The 21,610-nt window shown below is 46.3% G+C and overlaps 1 protein-coding gene across 1 annotated transcript; it reads left to right on the forward strand.

Annotated features, from left to right (window-relative positions):
- On the forward strand, window positions 1-21,253 carry LOC146772638 (uncharacterized). Its single transcript, XM_085637689.1, has 6 exons — window positions 1-159; window positions 10,423-10,569; window positions 11,333-11,455; window positions 12,155-12,265; window positions 13,750-13,867; window positions 17,162-21,253. The coding sequence occupies exons 1-6, from the start codon at window positions 94-96 to the stop codon at window positions 17,194-17,196; spliced, it is 600 nt and encodes a 199-aa protein (XP_085493815.1). The 5' UTR covers window positions 1-93; the 3' UTR covers window positions 17,197-21,253.
- The last annotated feature ends 357 nt before the right edge of the window (window positions 21,254-21,610 follow it).

Genomic DNA, 21,610 nt, shown 5'->3' on the forward strand with positions numbered 1-21,610 from the left:
ACCTGTCTTTCTCTCTACCCTCATCAGCTAAGAATTAGCCGTCTGTCCATCTGTCAAGCTACCTACCAGTACTCCAACACCCTCCTGTGAAGAATGCCCGCGGAGGACAAGCATCCCGACGCCTGGCCCCTGGGTCTGCACCTGAAGAGCCCACCCTACGTAAGTACCAAGGGCCTCCTAAATTGCCACTGGCATTATGTCTGCTGAATATGCTTCAGAAACACAGGGAAAAGCAACACCGCAGGTCAAGAAGGCCGAACAAAGCTAGTGAGAAGGTCCTGTGGGTTAATGTGGCCACATGAGAGATCCATGTTAAACCTGTTGGTCAAAGGTTCTAGTCCCGGAGACATAGTTGAATTGGGTTACGGTGATTTGTTAGGAGATCTGTGGCCAGTCTAAAGATTTGTCCACTAAAACAGCTAATTATGTGATCTGCTGGCCACTGCTTCCATCATGTCAAGGACCACTCAGCCTTTTATCCTCCACTGATTGATCTAGGGCAGTGAGTCCTCATCTATGGTGCACGGACCCCTGATAGTCCACGACACCTACTCGCGTATTCGGGACTCTTTTAGAAAATCAAATAATATTAACAGATTAAGGAAGTATATATACATAAAAAAGCAAAATTTAAAACTTTCTGTGAGAATGAATGTTAAATTGGAGGATAAATATTAAGCTGGTATACTTACCTAGATTTGCGATAGCAGAGCAACTACAGCCAATGGAATCTAGTAAGGGCAGTCGGGTGGCCCCAGTTGAAGCACCGGTAAACGCAGAGAAAAAAGCCAGCGTGCATTTGGAGCAAAAAAGACAAAATGTGGTTCAGCACATCACTATGGCTTTTAGAAATAAAACATTTTGAAATACTTCAACCTTCTATTAAAATTAAGTTTTCAATTTTTGCATATGTTTTTGTTTCTGAATTAAGTAAAATATTTAGTACTTTGCGAAATTGCTTAGGCAGGGGTCCCTGGCATCCATTAGTAATTCAGAGGGGGCCCACTGAAGTCAAAAGGTTAGGGATCACTGATCTAGCGAGCAGGCAAATAATAAAACACAAAAACTAGAATGCATCAAGTTACACCTTTATAAAAATACAAAGGAAATCACTTTCATAATGTGCAACAATAGTGAGCTGTGTAGGCTAATTTTTTAGAGTTCTATTCATAAAGAGTTTTCTGTGAGTGGGTGCGACTTATTCTTGTGAAACTACTGACCTACTGCTTAATTCCAGGAGTAAACCATAGCTTCCCTAACATGTCTCTCTTTCCTGTACCTCTCTCTACCCTTAGGGGTAACTGATGAACTTTCACACAGTTTCAGTAGCACTTACACCAGGATCTTTCAGGTTTAACTTACTTGTGGAGAAGAATGTCATACATGCAATTACACAAACAAGTGTAGATTATACATGAAACATACCCACCCACCTACACCTACTGTTTTAAATATTTAAATCAGTTGTCAATTGCTCTGGCGTCACTTGTAGCCTTTTTCAAGCATGAATCAGACAAATGTCTGTAAAACTGTTCGTAATTCAGCACTGGGTTTTTGTTTGGCGCGTTAGTGTAGACACTAAAGATTGTAAAGAAAGTTTATATGTTGTGGATATTAAAAATAATGTTACTGCACTCCTTCTTTCAAACAAGATTAAATAAATTTCCAATCTGTGTTTTTTGCCACCTTTTAATCCACCTGGTTGAAAAGGTTGAGATTCTGGCAACTCTTAGAAAGTTAAACTCTAAGCATTTTTCCTCTTCTTTAAACCCCCCAAAAGATTTATCATCACCATAGTGCTCCAGAAACTATGAGAAGTATCTATGAAATTCAGCACATTGGTACATATATCAATTCATAAATATATAGTTTCTGTAGTCATACAGAGATTCTTGTCACAGGTTTGCACCTTCGAACTTCTGTAAATTACTCCGGTTCAGATATTAAACGGGTTTTAGCATTTGCAAACCCTCCAATTCGTTAAATCAGAGGGTTTGCGAACGCTAAAACCCTCTTTATAAATAACTATGCATGTTTAGCAACTCTGTAAAGTTATTCTAAACTGCTAAATGGGTTTAGAAATGGATACCAAATCGCAATTTGGAAAGGGCGTGTTTGGGGCTTCCATTCAACAGTGTTTCGGTATAACTATAAGTAGTTTGAGACCCGAATTCCAGTCGCTAACTATTAACATTTTACCAACTCGCCAAGTTGGGGTGTCACCTGATTCCCAGATGGGAAAGGGTCTCCTTTAGATCTCTTCTGCTTTGGGAATTGAATGACTGCATCAGAGGTTCCTGATCCAGGCCAGTGCGTATAATCAGTGTTTTTAGGCTTATGACATTCTAGAAACTTCTATCTGCATTTTCTAATAAAATCAAGATAAGGAAAACACTGCAAGCAGCAACAAGGCACTGCATTCTCCCCCAAACAAGCACCAGTTAATCCTACATCATTCAAGACTTAGTTTGAAAGTGCATATAGGGGTGAATAAATGCACACAACTGTGTGGGTGTTGATATATTTTGCTTTACAGCAAAGGTCTTCAAATATTTTAAGACCATAAAAAAAAAAAATCATCAGGCTGTCTAAAACAACAAACATATTTCCTCACAATTCTATAAAATTGGCCCATCTTAATCTATTTAAAAAGTCAAACATTGCAGCGATGTTCAGTTATCCTTTAAAAAAAATGCAATTAAATGAATTACTATCAACATATTAGACGCAGCCAAGTAAAAGTATCTGCAATGCGATCAGTGCTTAGTTTGTAAAAACAAAATAAGTGCCAGGGCTCTTGTCAGGAGGTCACTGCAGCTTGCACCACACATGGCCCCTGCCACGCTACCAATGAAGGTAACAACACACCTGCTAACCATCACACTAAAGTGTGACAGTTCAGACTATTCTAGCCACCCAAACAATGGCTTGGGTGGCAGGTAATAGCCATTTTTATTGTATCATAAATTAATAATTAACTGTTGTGGTAATCTCCAAATTAGCCAGACAGCGCCACCTTGTGGCAGACTGTCACAGCCCAGTGTTGACAACTAAATGCCGGTGCCCAGCACCGGAAACCACCGGCTCAAATTGAGCACGGATTACGATCCATTATCAGAAACGGGGTGGGGAGTTTTGAGGGTTATTTTGACCCCACTGTCACCCTTTTTGACACCTACTTCCAGCTAGGGTTTGCCATCTTAATTTAAAAAAAATACTGGCCAATTTGTGTAAAATTGTCAGTATTTTTTGCATCAAGGTAATTATCCCTCTGTTTGCTATAGTAATCATTAAATCAATCAGACGATTTAGACAGCTCTTGTACAGTTTTTAACAGATTGCATTTCAGTTTTAGGTTTCGGTTTCTAAAGGCAAAAAAATAGAAGATTTAACTATTCTTCCAAATCGATTTCCAAGCCTGGACTTAAAAATACAGGCCAGGCCAGTTAAAAAAGGCCAAGTGGCAACCCTACCCTCAGCTTGGACATGAGTGACGAAAGATGTTAACTGATGGCCCAGCAGTGGCTTACTGTCACTCTATTTTCTTTCATTAACAAGACAAAACTGTTTTCAGTGTGCGGTTTGTCGCTGTTCGCCAGAGGCATGATACATTGTATTTATATAGCGCTTACTACCTATGACAAGGTGTTTAAGTGCTTTACGGCATGTAGCACGCTACTCCGGAACCCAATGTTAGTGGTTAATATAGTGGTTATTGTATAAATGCTGCTCATTGCCAGAGCCTAGCGCCCCCCCGCCACAAGTTAGATACATTAAGGCCACTCTCAAGGAGGGCCGCCCCTGAGTTTGAAGACCTCTGCTTTAATGTCTCCTGCAATCCCTTGAACTTTTTACTGAAAATGTCAGTCCATAACTACTTTTTGTAGGTGCTGTTTAGAGACCACTTACGCATGCAGAATAGACACAGGCCTGGGGGAAGATCTACCTGCATTAGAGGTCCCACTGCAGATAAAACAAGAGGTGAAATAGCTCGCCGTTTGCAAAGTTTCCCCACTTCATTGGCAGAAGACGTTTCCCACACACATCAGATGTTTTTGCCGAACATTTTCTGACAAAAGCTTTTTTTTGCAAAAGCCTTCTCCCCCTAAACGAAGGGCAGGTTGTTGAAACCTTTTTTTGTTTTCGCTAATTAGATTTTCGGAGTAGCAGATTCACGCTATTTAAAATAAAAAAAAATACTTCACAAATATTGCTAAACGTTTTTAGTTAACAAAATAGTAAATTACTGTGTTAAAGCACAAGTTACTACTTGTGTAACAATATATCTGTAAGAGACATTAGTTAGTGATAGATTCCTTACCTTAGAATAATCCCCAGGCGTCAGACTGGATCCGGAAAGTTTTGCTAGCAGTACCCCTGTGCGTCAGTAGGTGGCGTTGTGCGGCTCCGCGTCCATCGCTGGCCACCCATGCGCGCTGACGTCAGTTCTGTACATGACTTTCCGCGCCAGGAACGCAGAGCCATGCAAGAAACTGACCACTGGTGCCAAGAAACTAGGGCGCTGAAAGGGATGACCTCAACCCTAGAATCAGTTCGCCGAACGGGGAGGATGGGTGGGGCGGTAAGGAATCTATCACTAACTAATGTCTCTTACAGATATATCGTTACACAAGTAGTAACTTGTGCATCTGAAAGAGAAACGTTAGTGATAGATTCCTTACCTTAGAATAGATACCCCAGCGATAACAACCCCGTGGTGGGTCTGCGAACGGATTACACCAGAAAGTCACGGAGAACAGAACGGCCAAAGAAGCCGTCTCTCCGGACTTGACTGTCAAGGCAGTAATGCTTGGTAAACGTGTGCAACGAGGCCCACATAGCTGCCTGACAAATATCCTGCAAGGGAACGCCACGTCCCAAGGCAGTAGTGGCTGCAGCTGCCCTGGTAGAATGGGCACGCAGCCCCACAGGAGGCTCCTTCTTAGCCAAGGAGTAACATGCTTTGATGCACATAACGACCCACCACGAGATGGTTCGTTTGTGCACGGCCCGACCTTTCTTGGCGCCCACGTAGCCAACAAAGAGCTGGTCATCCACCCGGAACTGCTGTGTACACTTCAGATAGAACAAGAGCGCACAGTTTGGGTCCAGATGGTGGAGCCTCTCCTCCTCCTCCCTTGAAGGATGCAGAGGCGGAAAGAAGGTGGGCAAAGTGATGGTCTGCCCGATGTGGAAGGGCGTGACAACTTTTGGCAAAAAAGGACGGGTCCTTAACACCACCTTGTCCTGATGAACCGAAAGGAAAGGAGGTTTAGAAGAAAGAGCCTGGAGCTCACTCACTCTTCTGGCAGAGGTGATAGCTACCAGGAAAGCCATCTTGAGATTGAGAAGACGTAAAGGACAGTTATGAAGGGGCTCAAAAGGAGCGCACATCAGATAGGTCAAGACAAGATTTAAGTCCCATTGAGGCATTATGAAAGGCACGGGAGGAAACGTGTGCGTAATGCCTTTCAGGAAACGGTTAACAACCGGGGACTTAAAGAGAGAAGGCTGATCTGGAAGCCTAAGAAAGGCGGAGATTGCCGAAAGATAACCTTTGATAGTGCCTAGAGCAGAGCCCTGCTGGGCCAAAGAAAGAAGGAACAGAAGGACTTCGGAAATAGGGGCTGAAAGGGGATCCACAGCCTTAGCTGTGCACCATGCCACAAACGTGTTCCACCTGCAGGCATATACCGTTTTAGTGGAGGGACGCCTGGCTGCCAGAATGACATCACAGACTTCGGGAGGAAGATCGAAAGCTGTCAACTGTCGCCGCTCAATCTCCACGCATGGAGGTGGAGGCTAGACAGGTTCGGGTGGAGGACCGTCCCCTGCTGCTGCAACAGAAGATCCTCCCGAAGAGACAGACGGATCAGGGAATCGATCGCCATGCTGAGTAGCTCAGGATACCAGTATCTTCGTACCCAATCCGGAGCCACAAGGATGACTTGGGCCCGGTCGCGTCGAATCTTCTTCAACACTCTGGGCAGAAGTGGTGTAGGCGGAAAGGCATACAACAGACCGCAACTCCACTCGCGGCGAAAAGTGTCGCCTAGCGAGTGCCGCCTTTGAAATTCCAACGCACAGAACTGAAGACATTGCGCATTCTCTTCGGTGGTGAATAGATCTAACCAAGGCTCTCCCCACTGCTGAAAGAGACCTTGCACCACGTCCGAGTTCAGACGCCATTCGTGATCCATCAAGCACCGGCGGCTGAGTTCGTCCCCGCCCTGGCGTTCAGAGAACCTGCCAGGTGTTGAACCACCAAGGTAATGCCTTGATGCTCCAGCCATGTCAAGAGACGCAGAGCCTCCTGACATAGGGTCCAGGACCCTACCCCGCCCTGTTTGTTGCAATACCACATGGCGGTGGTGTTGTCCGTGAACACCTGCACCACACTTCCCCGGACAGAGGGAAGGAATGCCTTCAGTGCAAGTCGGATCGCCATAAGCTCCAAAAGGTTGATATGGAGTCGGGACTCTGCCGGAGACCAGAGTCCTCTGATCTCCGCCTCTCCCAAGTGGCCTCCCCATCCCAGGAGGGACGCATCCGTCACCAAAGTGTGCTCCGGTTGGGGAAGGGAGAGGGATCTGCCATTGACCCAGTCGCGATTCGTGAGCCACCACTGCAATTGTCGTGCAGTGCCCTCCGAGATCTGGACATGTTCGGACAGGTTGCCCTGATGCTGCGCCCACTGGAACTTCAGGTCCCACTGCAGAGCCCGCATATGCCATCTGGCATGCGTCACTAGCAGGATGCAGGAGGCCATCAGGCCCAGAAGCCGGAGGGTCATTCTGACTGAAACCCAGGACAGAGGCTGAAAGATCGGAATCATAGCCAGAATATCCCAGACTCACTGCTCATGAGGATAAACCCAAAACAGCGTCGAATACAGAACCGCTCCGATGAAGGAGAGCTTCTGAGAGGGACTCAGGTGCTACTTCGGCACGTTGATGAGGAACCCCAGCAAATGCAGGAGGTCGGCCGTAGTCTGAAGGTGGTTGACGACTGCCTGGGGCGAGTCCGCCTTCAACAACCAGTCGTCGAGGTAAGGGAAGACTGATACCCCCAACCTGCGCAGGTGAGCTGCGACCATCGCCATCACCTTCGTGAACACCCGAGGGGCGCTGGTAAGGCCTAAGGGGAGCACAGCAAACTGAAAATGCTCCTGGCCTACCGTGAACCGCAGGTAACGCCGGTGGGCCGGCAGGACAGGGATGTGAAAATATGCGTCCTGCAAGTCCAACGCTACCATCCAGTCTCCAGGGTCGAGGGCAGCCAGGACCTGAGCCAGAGTCAGCATTTTGAATGTCTCCTTCCGGAGGAAGCGATTGATGTTACAGAGGTCCAAGATGGGGCGCAGGCCCCCCTTGTCCTTCTTGGGGACCAGAAAGTAGTGGGAATACCAACCACCCCCTACCTCCGGCCAAGGAACGCACTCGATTGCCCCCTTGGCCAAGAGGGCCATGGCTACCTGCTGGAGAAGTACCAAGTGATCCCCAGACATGCGGTGGCACAGAGGTGGCAGGGCTGAAGGGTAGGACTAAAAGGGAAGGGAGTAACCCCTTCGAATGATCTGCAACACCCACTTGTCCGAGGTGATATCGCGCCAGTGGGGGAGGTGGTGGCGAGAACCCGGGAGATCTCAACCAGACGTGGCAACGTAGTGCCACAGTCGTAGAAATCGCCCTACCCAGTGAGTCCGCGGTGTCCAAACCACACCGAATGGCGAACTTAGCCGCATCCTTACCCTCAGCAACCGCTTGGGACAGCAAAGCGTGGAGCTCCTCAGGACACTGAGGCAACACCTGCGCAACCGTATCCCACACCGCGTGGCAATAGTGGCCCAATAAGCAGGCGGTGTTCACTGACTGCAGCTCCAAGCTGGTCGAAGAAAAAAACCGCTTGTCCGAGGTGATATCGCGCTAGTGGGGGAGGTGGTGGCAGATCCTGCCAACCACCAGCGTGGGGTACTCCACAAAGCTCGGATTAGGAAGGTTTGGAGGTAGAAGCAGCGGGGGCGGAGGTGGACTGACCCCCACACTGATTCCCCGCCCCGCCCCTGCGGAAGCCGTGTCCGCGCTGAGGCTGGTTCTGCACAGGCTTGCTGAAGGACCGTGCCTGGGCGCCTCTGCCGTGGCCACGAAAGGAACGAAAGCCAGGAGTGGCCGGGCTCTTTGCAGAAAGACCCAAGGACTTGGCCGTGGCCCGCGAGTCCTTAAAATGCTCCATTGCACTGTCGGCCTTATCGTCAAACAGGCGATTGCCATCAAAGGGCATGTCCATGAGCGAGCTTTGGACATCTGGCGAGAACCCGGTAGATCTCAACCAGACGTAGCGACGTAGCGCCACAGTCGTAGAAATCGCCCTACCCAGTGAGTCCGTGGTGTCCAAACCACACCGAATGGCGAACTTAGCCGCATCCTTACCCTCAGCAACCGCTTGGGACAGCAAAGCGTGGAGCTCCTCAGGACACTGAGGCAACACCTGCGCAACCGTATCCCACACCGCGTGGGAATAGCGGCCCAATAAGCAGGCGGTGTTCACTAACCGCAGCCCCAAGCTGGTCGAAGAAAACAACCGCTTACCGAACTGTTCCAACTTCTTAAGAGTCCTTATCTGGCGGAGCCGTAGGAAAGGCACGTCGAAGCTTCGATAACCAGGCTCTCAGGCGTAGGATGAGTGGTCAGAAAAGCGGGGTCACCAGGTGCCGGGCGGTGACGCCTGGCGACATTCTTATCCACAGGGGCCCCTGTGGCTGGCCGCGACCAAGTGCCCAACAAGACGTCTGTGAGGGGCGTCGTTAAATGGGAGCAGGAGCTCCGACAAAGTGGATGCCGTCTGGAGCACCTCAGTGAGGAGATTAGTTTTAAGAGCCACCGTAGGGAGATCAAGGTTTAGAACCTCAGCTGCCCGATGGAGCACCATCGTGTAGGAGGCGCCCTCCTGCATGGTAGGCGGGGGAGAGGCAAAACCCGGATCAGAGGAGACTTCGAGGTTGCAGGCGTCCTCCAAGTCGTCCACCCAGTCCTGCTCGGAGTCACACTGACATGCCAGAGGGTCCTCGGACCCCTCCCAGTCGTCCTCCACCTCTGTCACATGGGGAACAGACCGCGGCGGCAGAGCTGAGGTCGAAGAAGGAACAAACAGCGTCGGAAATTGCGCCAGGAACGGCACCGGCCGGGGCCGAGCCGGCGCCGTGTCCCAATGCGGATCCCAGGCCAGAACAAAATGGTCCTGGAATCGGGGCAAGGGCGGGACAAAGGGCACCCACTGTGGCGCCGGGGCGGAGCCGAGGGTGGCGCTGGGGTCGGAGCCGGCAGTGCTGGACCAAGTGGCGCCGGGGCCGGAGCCTACGGCGCAGGATCCTGTGGTGCCGAAGCTGGATCCACCGGCGGCCCAACAGGATCCGGACACGGTACCGCGGGGCCCGAAGGCACGCTGGCGGGAGCCCGAGGCCTAAAGAGGCGGTCCATGGTAGCAAGAAACTCTTGCACCTGTTCGGGCGTCACCAACGGACCGGGGTAAGTTGGGTAGGCCGTGGGACTCCCAGGCTCCAAAGGAGCCGTGGGGCCAGATCCCCTGTCCCCCTCGTCCGCATCCAGGGACCAACGGGGGGACGTCCGAGAGCGAACTCACTTCTTCGACCTCTTTTTGTGTCGTCTCTTACCCGAATCTGAGGGCGAAGTCTTGGACTGTTGGTAGCATGTGACAGGAATCTAATTACCGTGGGATTGAAAAAGTTATATCGTCTGGTATAAAAGTGAAGACAGACTGCTTTTAAATAGTGAGAATTGGCTACTTTGAGTCTCTACTGGTTCAATTGATTACAGAAAGAGGAAAACCCTTGACAGACCGAATGCAATTTTTGGCAGAGGATTACATTAAATGTGTACAATATTTTAGTTTGATTTATTCTTGACAAGTATGACATACTTTTTTTTTTTATTTAGTAAGGAGGTTGATTTTGTGCAAAATAAATGATATATTTTTTTTACATATTGTGTTTTGTGTAATCACTAAGTTTGCGGATGTAATGTTTTAGTGCATGGTGTTATTTTGTGAAGTTATAAGATTTAATTTCTTGCAGTTGTACAGTTGTTTCAATTCTTGCAGTTGTAGTAGTGTCTGCTATTTTGTGCGGTCTTGTGTGCAGTGTCATTTCATGCAATCATCAGGAAGCCTTCAGTAATTATTTCCAATATTTAAGGTGCCTGATGAGGTATGTGGCTGCACCTCCAGATGACCCAGACCCAGTGGCGCCCTTCAGCTGACCTTGCCGAGCGGTCTTAAGTGATGCATACCTCCTGGTTGACTCCTAGATGTGATTGCTCTACCCTAGCCCTCTTTTGCCACACAGAGCACTGTGACATCAATTGAGGCATTGTCTCCAGTTATAATTGATTTGTCTTTCTCCCTCAGACCTTCCCACAGGGGCTGGATTTCCCCCCAGCACCGCCCTCCAGCCGCCGATTGGTGATCCTGACTGTGGGAGCTGTGTCCGTTCTCACCGTCAGCCTCATGGGGGTTCTGCTGGCCACTTACCTCGGGAGAGCCAGCTGCAACCAGGTAAAATCAGGGCAAGGCCAGCCTCGCATGGCCATGTTTTGTGCACAGGAGGACCACCTACGGCATTACACACGCAAAACAAAAATATATATAATTTTTTTGTCATATTCTGATTAACTGACGAAGGGGATACATTTTTTCCTGACATCTCGAAAATCAGGGTTAGGCCACCCTTGGGTGGATTGAGTGCAGGGCCTAGCCGCACCCTGTGGCTAAAGAAATTCAAAGCATGGGTTGGACGCTGGCACCTGAACAGGCAAAGTGCATCATTTAAATAAATTTTTTTTTAACAAAATCATAGAAATTCACTGAAAAAATCCAGTTAAAGAGTAGTTATGGTTCAGCAGATGGAAAAAAAAAATTATTCAGTTATGGTTTGCAACACAACTACTTGTCGTGCCGCCCAGCATATTTTGTTCCTGATAATCTGCCTTTTTCCCTGTGCCGCAGACGAAGTTGTGGATTGAGAATGGTGGGCAGCATGTGTTATGCTATATGCGGTGTTCATTGCAAGCCACAACTGGTAAATTTTAGAGTTTGAATTCACAGAACAATATCCAAGTTCTAAGGGTGTTTTTTCAGTGAATATATAAATAACAAGCAAACAGTTGCGAAATATGTAGGGAAACACATATTCAAGTACATAGGGGTGCACACCTGGGTATGTTGGTGAATCAGAGATCACAGCCTATGGGAGGATTCCGGACAGGACTGAGAATATACCACCTCACTCTGTTTTTGCTTTCTTCCACTGATTTTACAGAGAGACTCATACAGTTATTTGCCGACTCAAGTCAATGTGCAAAACGAAGCTTCCCTGCTCTTGGCCCTCAGTGACCTAAGCGAACAGGGAGCCGCTCCGGGGATCACTTGTGACCTCAAAAACGTAAGTAGGGTCGGTGGTCCTCTTTGTGGCTAGTGCATGGGCTGCAGTACACGCAGGGGGCTCTGCATTTGTGCAGATCTTAAATAGAGATCTCACGAGAGCCGCCAATGCTCTTTGGTGTAGACTCACGGCTGGTGGCCACATGTTGCGCACATAAGAGAATCAAATCGCAACACTGCTGGCTAGGCATTGGTACTCAATAGATATGCGACTCTCATCATGGGGTCTCTAAGAGCACGTTTGTGATATATTTGTGAAAATTATGCAAATGTCGTTAGAAGTGCTTTACGCCTACCTCGCATTAAATTTTCAATGCAGAGCATTAGTCACATGAAAGAAAAAGTCACGCGAGATTCTGGCAAGCTATTGGTTTAAGCAGAAGATGTCTATGATTGAGGCATATTTTTCTCAAACCACTCTCCTGCGAGCAAAAACGAAACAAAATTAGATAATGCGAAATTTTTGTAGATTTTGCAAAAATTCACATAACATGAAATTTACCTGCGTAATTTAAATTTTGCACTGGCCTACTCCTCATGTCACACGCATCCATCCAACACGTGGCGCTTAGTCTTGTTTCAAATGCACTTTAGGAGACAAGACATGAACTCCTAGGTTAGCTGCTATGCATATATAGACTGGAATTTGAAAGACCTTCACCATAAAGATAGAGCACATATTTCTTTATCTCTTCTTTAGCACCTGATGGTGTACCACGGCCAGCCTGAAGGGTGTGTTGCTCGGAAGATGGAATCCTCAGACCAGCTGACCTCCTGCCAAGAACTGGAGAATTACTTCCAGGCCATTCTGGTAAATGTAACATAACTGTCCATGGGCCTAAAAGTCATCAAAAATGTGTTAATTTTTAGGTATCTATAATGTGCTGCCCACAGTTAACAATAAGACAACTTGAAGAGAGCCACACAAACAATGATATGGTATGAGTATTTATATAGCGCTTACCACCCCAGGTGAGGTGCTGAAGCGCTTTGATGATCGGAAACATTCTCTTCCGTGGGAGCCCAGTTATTAATGATTAAATCACAAATGTTAGAATGGGTCATGCTGTCTTCATGCCCTGTCATGGATTTTGTAATACCCACCCCAAGCAAATTTATTGTGCAATTCTTTGTAGATGAAAGATACACATGTTGTGTGTTTTGAGCTACATGAGATGTTTCACACCATTATGTAACAACAGTGGATGGCAAATACAAAAAACAGACACATTGGAAAATCAAGTTACAAACGATCACAATAAGATTCATATAAAACCCCGTGGGAAAAAAAGTGACCGAAAGAGTCAATCACTTGGATGCTTATGAGGTTAAGTGCTTACGAGCACATGTAACATAGTTTGTTCCCATTGCCGTGCCGGAGGTGTGCATAACGCATATTGTGCTGCAGTAGTTTTATCCTTCAACTATATTTGCAAACAATGGGACTAAATTACTTCGTTTTTGGTGCACACCACCTGGGTTCAGAGGCTTTGATGTCGGTAGCTTGAAGTCCAGAATTAACCTAGCTAGGCCTGGCGACCTTTAGGTCGGTGTTAGCTAAGACGTATTGCTTTCACTAAAATTGTATGTATAATGTACTTGCAGCTAGCCCTCTTTATCAATTGGTCAGTTATTGTGGCATTCATATTTTTCTTCTGTCCACTAGGATAAACAGCATGGAGCAATTGTTCAGCCCATTTCTGCCTTTGGCTAACTTCACTTGAGTGACAGTATTTTTCCGCTTGACAAGGAGCATATTTACACACAAAGTAGTTCCCTTTAGTGCCAAAGACTACTATTCAGCTTCTCTAAATATTTAATAAATAAATAAATAAAAAATCACAAAACAACACTACTTTGGACAAAGCTGAAATACTGGTGGACTACGGCAGCCCTATTGGCATTGCCAAAGCTTGTTTTTTCACATGGAACCAAAAGTGTGCAACAAACTACTTAAAAAACCAAAATATTTTTTAATGTTGACGGTTCATGTTTGTTCACTAGTTTTGTAGTAAACAAAATCTGCAAGTACTGTAAATTCTGTAAAATCTGACCAGCAGAAATGATCTGTGAAAGAGTGACAATTCCATAGCACAACCACATTTTCTTGATAGGTAGCTTTCGCAAATTTAGCATTCTACCAAAAATGGTGCTCACCAATAACACTGCCATATACGGTTGAATAGTGCTCAGGCGGCTTTGACAGCATTTAATTCCAACTGTTACCTACTTATGAAGACACTAACAGAACCGACCCTTTCTTTTTCCCTCCCTCGTACCCCATTGTCAACGCAGCGTAATGTCAGTCTGGGGATCTCATCCGACGTGCAGATTGTGGGTGCTAGCACCTTGGGGAGCCTGGTGACCCTCCTGTGTAATAACAGACCCATGTACCTGGTCACCGCCTTTTCACGTAAGTAACCAGAAGTAATATCACCTGCGCTTCTTGAGTACAGGCAGGTGCGACTGTATGCGTTTGCGTCTTTGCACTGGTGGTTGAAGGCTTTGCTTGTTGCGAGATTCACTAGTGTTTTGTTTTTGTATAGTCATTTGCACTTGTGTGTGTATTTCTTCAAAATGTGTAATCGGTCTGTGCAGCTATAATTGTATATCTGTATATTTCAGTGGTTTGTCTTTGTCTGGGAAACCTACCACTGAAATAAAATCAGGATATACCTTAGACCACCAAGGGTGCAATCAGGGACTATCCATAACCTCCCACAGAGTAATTAGAAAATACTCTTAATCTCCCAATGGGAGTCAGGGAAAAAACAAAAATTTCCAACTGAGAAATTGGAGAGTACCCTAAATCTGTCTTTGCAAAAGCAAGGCAATCCCTAAAGCGCTGGCAGAGAAAAAAGGAAAACATTACATTTCCAACTCAGAAATTAGGGAGAACCGTAAATCTATCAGCAACAAATCAGTGCTTATTCCAAACCTCCCAGCAAGAAATTAGTGCATACCATAAGCCTCGCTACGAAAAATTATTCTACATCCAAATTCTCATAAATGGAAATCAGAGCATTCCTTAAAAGTCCCAGAAAACTTAACCAAAACCTTAAGAGATAGAAATCAGGGCAATACATTAATACTCCCACCGGGAAACCTTGGCCTACCCTAAACCGTCGAGCGTGAAATCAGGGCCTTCCCCAAAATTGTAGATAGATAGATAGGTATCAGCATACCCCAATAACCTCCCAAAGATAAGCAAAGAGGAATCCTAAATCTTCCAGGGAGACATGAGGGCATATCCTGAAACTGAGAAAACAAGGCTTAAACCAAATCTCCTAGAGCACAATGAACGCCCACACAAAATCCCGCGTTCGAATTTAGGCCCAAACATAAACCTCCATATGGAAACTGAGGCTTACCCTAAATCTAACAGCAAGAAATCTGTGCATACCTGAAACTTCAGAGAAGAAATTAGGGCATACCTAAAACCATTGAGCAAGAAATCTTGTCATTTTGATAGCATCTCAGTAGTCACTATAAAAGAGAAGAGAAGGGGCAGAAAACAGGAGTGTGGAAAGCGGCAATTGGGCGAAGACAGAGTGAGCGGAATGGCAAATGCTTCTTAGGGAGGTACAAGGGTCTCTATGGTGAATAAATTATACTTAGTGCTATGTCCAGAACCACTCCCTCAAGCCTCATGGGAAGAATGGAAAGCATGAGACATGAAGGGGAAGGGAACCTTGTTACCTCATGATCAGTGGAACAGGTTCTTGATGAAATGAGACTCTGCTCAAGAGCTGGTATACAGAGAGCAGTGGCACTGCATGCATGCTGCACATTATGCCCAACTTGACAGGTGGGATTGGTTTGTGCCAAAGGGCATGTCAGCCTTCAAACATGAGTCTGGACTATCTCTGAAGGATGGTCTCTAGCAGTTGTATAGCATTTTGAGGAAAGAGACCACCCAGCCAGCTATTATAGAAATGGAGATATGCTTAAAAGGAGCACAGCCTCTCCGTGGAGAAGATAGATTTAGAACTGACCACATAGAACCTTTGACATCAGACATACATACAAAGTATGAAGTGTCCTCTCTGCGGCAGATAATATTTTAGGGAAGAAAGTAGGCAGTGCTATCTCCCAATTTGTATGTAATTCAGACACCACTTTGGGCAGGTTACAAATGGGTCCAAAGGGCAGCGTTTCCAGTATGAAACAATGCGTAAGACGCAGAAAAAGAAAGAGCCAGTTACTCACTGATTCTACTACCTAAAGTAAATGCAACTATGAAAACAACCTTCCAGGTCATGAGTTTAAGATCACTGGAAGTTAGGAGTACAAAGAGGTTATGATCTGAAAGAACTAGGCCGATGCCCAGACGACAAAAGTAGGGCCTCCTAATTGGATGAATTAATTTAAACAGACCCTCAAAAATCATTATTACAATTGTAGTTTGTAATGCAAAATAATCAGAATTGGAATTTTTCTTGGCTCTTGTAAGTACCAAATAGGTCCCATAAAACTGAACATGAATTCCAACCTAGCCGTTGTGGGCCGTGACCGAAAACGTGTTATGCAAAGTGCAGGAGAGAGGATTCGTTTCTTTAGCCACTGGCCCACAGGCAGAAACGATGCAACATGTCCTTGTATTAGCTTGTGGAAGACTTTTTCCTGGTGGACTCGGCCACCAGTATCATTGACCATCTGCACGAGCGTATCATTTTGGAGAGGACTTTTGAGATAAAAGGGCAGAGTAAAAGAAGCGATCTCTGCCGATTTGTCGCTTCAAGAGGGACTGGACTATGGTGATTTGGTCACACCAAGTTAGAGTCAAAGATTGGGTCTTACTTGAGTCCATGAGACCAAATAACCCTAATTTGCTTTGTCTGGTCAATAACCCATGTCTTAAGAGAGGGAAATGCCCAATTAATTGCAAAATGAATGAGAACTGTACAAATGGCTTGGTGACCTACCAAACGAAGACCTCCTTTCAACTTTTGCAAAACAGATGACTCCGTTTACATTTGGTCCTGCACCAGATGTGAATGTCTTGGCCCTGACGAATACAGGGATTGAACACAAATGTGATTGAACACACTTCGTCTTATGTCGGTTTCCGCAGTGGTGATGTCAATGTTGCAACCCGGACCCATGATGCGGTCTGATATATCTCAGTAGTTTCAAGAGCAGCAGGGACGTACTGGTACCATACATAGCTTACATTTTCCTAGCAAGAAATCAGAACGCACTCGAAAGTTTTAATCAAGAAGTCGAGGCATTATTAAACCCTTTCAGTAGGAAATTAGGGTATGCAGGAAGCTTGTGAGGAATGACAAACTCATTACTCAAGCCTGCAATACCAAAACATGATCATACACAACACCATCCAGCTTGAAATTAGGGAATATTCTAAAGCTGTAAACATGAGGTCACTGCACACCAGAAACCTGTAAAATTAGGGCATATCTAAAACTTCTCACTATGACTTAAGAGAATATCCTAAGTCTCCCACAGACGAATCGGTGCAAACATAAAACCTGACACAGGAAGATCAGGGTATAGTTTAAAACCCCATCCGAGATATTGGTCCTAACCCAAACGTCCCAATCCCAAAAGGCGAGCTATCTAAAACCTCCCAAAGAAAGATCAGCGGTTGAGGATAGCTTTGGCAGAGAAACTGCAGACATTCACTCCGCCCTGAGCTATTTTATGCCATTTTGTACTATGCTAATTGTTCTGATTTGTCTTTGAACAGCTTCCCCCAGATATCGAACGAAAATGGCCGCCTAGGACACAAAGCATCAAAGAAAAGAGTCCTGTAAAATGCCACAGAAGAGACCGACACTCAAAACCAGCCGCAGTGCCAGAACCGGGAAAAGGCAAAGCGAACACAGGCTCAACTAAAGTTGTTTCATCGACCCAGACACCACCGCAGCAGCACTACGTTCCATGTCCCACTCCAGCACCAGTGCACACCCAAGCTTTCCTACAGCAGCTATAGCGGACTCATGATCGATGCAGTGTGGTTGTAGCCCCTACCACAGAATCAGGACCAACATCCTACCAAAACAGTACTGCAGGGCCCAGGTCTGACAACAGCAGTATTGCAGGCCCCAGGACAAGGTCTACACAACCACCACTTGAGCCCCACCAATCGATCAGTAGCGAACCCGGCCTGAAACACTGCGGACCCTCATGATTAGACCACAATAGAGCAGCCATGAGAGTGCAGCGCCCCACAACCTTGTATCATCCGAATAGCGCCATAGTTGCCACGTAGGGTCAACACACCACAAGAGCAGCAACAGGAGACCCAAGTCCCACTGCAACAGCAGTAGTGTGGCACCTACACCCTACTTCAATGACAGCGCAGCTCGCTCCAGGTCACACTAGCGCAGCAAGGCAGGACCAAGACTCCGCCATAGTTGCAGTTTTAACTCAAACCCCAATACTGCAGCAGTGAACCCTGGTACGTCCGCAGCGAAAGCAGCCAGTTCCACTAGTGGGACCACTGTGCACATCAAGACAGCATCACTGTAGTAGTACGCGGCACAGGGCTAACCACACAAGCAGTACAAGATCCGGGCTTCATGATAGTACACGTTAGGATCTAGACCAAGGGCTCTCCAACCTTTTCTGTAATATGAGCTACTTATGTTGGATGAAAATCATAGAGGACTACTACTATTAGTACTGCACTAGAGACTACATCAGAATGAGATTACATCAGTGGTCACCATGTGCAAGATTATTGCCAGTGATCACTTCAGTGAGTCAGGCATGGTTGCAAGCAGTAATATACAAAAATCTTTGTCAATATGGAATGCCTCTGCATGTATAACATACAGCAGCCATAGCTGCAATGCCTCGGGCACTTAGGTAATAACTTGGGAAAAGTTGCTTGATTGATCACTCAACTATCAGCTTTGAACATTTTTGGGAAATTCAACCATTTTCCCACAAATATCAGCTAATGCGCTCTGAAAAACAAATTTTCATCTTGAATAGATGTTCTCAATTTTGATATACATATATTAATTCAACCAAGGGAAAGTGCCTAATTTAGTAGGCTGCGTTGCACACTCGGGAGATCTGCTTACAGGTAGCTGGAGAGCTGCCAATAGCTCACGAGCTACTTGTTGGAGAAGCCTGATCTAGACTGCTCTACATCAGCAGTGTCCGACGCAGGTTTCACCACTACTAGATCTAGACACCACAGCAGCAGAAATGGATTACCCATGGCCTCTGCAGCAGTAATAAATGACACAAGTCTTTGCCATAGCAGCCGGTTAGACCCAAATACAGACAGAGACACAGCGTATGACCTAAAGCCCCACCTCAGCACCAGTGCAGAACTCATGTGTCACCTCAGCACCAGTGCATCTGCTGGCCCCACGATACAGCATCAGTGTGGTACCCAGACCCTACCATAGAGGTTGTGAAGTTCCCAGGTCTTAACCGTGGCAGAGATTAAAGGCTGTGGCAAACCATCAGCAGAGTGGAAGTGAGGCCAGCAGCCAAGCGGGACTCAGGCTCCATCACAACCAATTGCCGGGACCAATGCCTTACTGCATCATCACTGCAGCGCCATGGCCTAAAGGCAGCACCACACTACAGCATCAGCACAGTATCCCTGCACTCCCACCGTTTGAGGTGCAGGACCCACATGCCATCATTGTAGCCGTGCAACATCCAACCCTACCAAAGCGGCAGTGCCTACCCAGCTCCCACTCCAGCAGCCTCGGTGAATGAGGCTCCACCACAGCAGCCGTGCAGGACTTGGACTCAACCAAAGCAGAACCTGTGGTCTCAGGCTTATATCACTGCGGCAGTGCATGACTGGGGCTCCACCACAGCAGCTCTGGAGGACTGAGACACTGCAACACCAAGAGTGCAATGCCCAAGCCTCACTTCAAACACCACCACCACCACTTCCTAGCCATCCAAACCTGCTGGCTGCACACCATCAGTCACCACACACCACCATACCAGATCCTGGTCTTCCAACGGCCCTTTCACCAACAATGTATTGGAAAATCCAGGAAGGCTTTGTTAGCTAGTGCCACCAAGCAACCATGAGCCTTCTAAGCTGCTCACTTAGCGGTGGTGTGCATAGCTTTAGAAGTCTATTTCAGTAGGATACCCTGGGATCAACCCCAACCGTCATACAGGGGCAGAAAAGCAAGCATTTTTAATCCTCTGTCTCACACCTGCACTTTTACCTGTGAAACACATTGGAACCACCAGAGTAGTGATAGGTCTCAGAACCACAAAAAAGTGTCAGCCTTTAGTTCGCCTTTGTTTCCATCATAGTGCGTTCATGGACTCTTTGCCTGCTACCTGTAGATGGCGTAATCCCAAGCCCGTGACAGTGTTCCTCAGAGCTAACACATAACTAAGTCCTAGGTTCCTGGCTTGGTATGGGGTGGTCCGCTGCCCCTGTGGGTCCTCCCTATGAATATGAATGCACGCAGTGGCTCCACCCTTCTTTTATTGTACAATGACAATGTAGGTCAAATCATGTGAAACTATCCGACAGATCGAATGCTCACTCAGTAATTGCAATTCTCATTTCAGTCTCCATATGGCGGGTCTGGTAGCTACCAGGATCAATGCACCCAGACACCCCCGAAGCCCCAGGAACCTTTGTTTGACCTCTTGGTCACAGGTTCAAATCTTGGCAGGTTCACTCAACCTTTAGTTCTTCTGAGGTCCATTAAATAAGTACTATGGAGTTTGGTTCAAACAAACGTGTTATCCGGTGTGAACGGTGGCTTTATAAGCACACATCAAGTTACATATCCTTTTGATGGATACACGAGTGTCTCAGTGTACAAGCAGATAGGGACATACACACGTTAAGATGGCAGTAAACCCTTTTCCACGTACTTCTCTGTAGGTTTCCCCTTCAATAGAAACATCTCACCAAGAATTGGCTCCTCCGTAATAAAAATTCAGATTTTGGGTTGCAGGATCGCCATAAAGATATCTAATGCTCTAGGCGAAGTGACATCTCGATGCCTCTTGTCCATGACAGCAGGGACCATGTTTGATGCCTGGAGAATGTATCTGGTGCAAGACACAAGGTCCTTCCTGGTGTTGCCTCACCCTTGAACTGGCCCTGTGAGTTTATTCATAAAGAATTTGTCTCCCAGAAATACAACCGCTGCTACTTTCAGCCTATCCAGCTCCTAGCAACGCCTGCAACTGCTTTGCACACCTGACCACCTTACAAGAACTTTCCAAAGTCTGAGGCAAACAAGTGTCTGGGACCAGCCTTACTACCAGATCACTATCAATGCTTCTGACTGTCCTGTGGACGACACTAGCAAAAATACACGAGACCGCCCTGTGTGCACATCAGCATTAACATCTGTTATTCTCCCAGTTTCACAGTGCCAAAAAGTTCAGCATGGGGCTCTCTTCGATATCAATTAAGTTTGTCTTTTTATTATTGTGCCTGTGCAGTAAATTAGAATGTATGGTTGGAAACAAAAAATCTAAAAAAAAATTTAAAAAATTTTCTCTCCACATTTTCTGAAAACATGCCTTTGGCTCGCACTGCATTACCGCTACAACATTTGTTTATGTCTCTCATCTGCATGTCGATTCTCCCAGCGCTTGGAAACACCAGGATTTTGATGTAATAGATCTAAGAATCAAAATGCTCTTGCCACCTCTTGTTACTTGTATGGTCTCTATATCCCCAAGATATGCCACACAATAGAAAGTATGGCACCAGTTGCAATTAAATTACATTTCCCTGTCCTTAAACTATGCATTTATTGGTTTGTCCCCTGCATCAATAGTTGTTATATTAACAGGAAATAAATTTGACTGTAACCAATTAAAATAGATGTATTCGTCATCTGTGTGATCAACCAACCACAGAGTGGAAAACTATGAGATCTCCATGTGGCAGTTATGTCAGATTTGAGATTATTTCATATTGTGTTATTTCATCCGGTGTTTTTTCATTGTGAACTCAATCTCCGAAAGCGCATTCCACTGGTTTTTACTTTAGAATGGCTGTACTACGAATAGCGAGCTCATCGCCATACACGAATATCGTGGACAGAATACGGAGGGTCAAAATATCGAAAGGTAAGTGCATATAGGGACCTACAGATTTACTACTCCTAATTCCACATCTACGTACTTTGAAGATACATATATGACCAAGGTATAGAAAATCTATACTTAA

The sequence above is a fragment of the Triturus cristatus genome, chromosome 12, assembly GCF_964204655.1.
Source record: "Triturus cristatus chromosome 12, aTriCri1.1, whole genome shotgun sequence".
In the NCBI taxonomy this organism is placed as follows: Eukaryota; Metazoa; Chordata; class Amphibia; order Caudata; family Salamandridae; genus Triturus; species Triturus cristatus.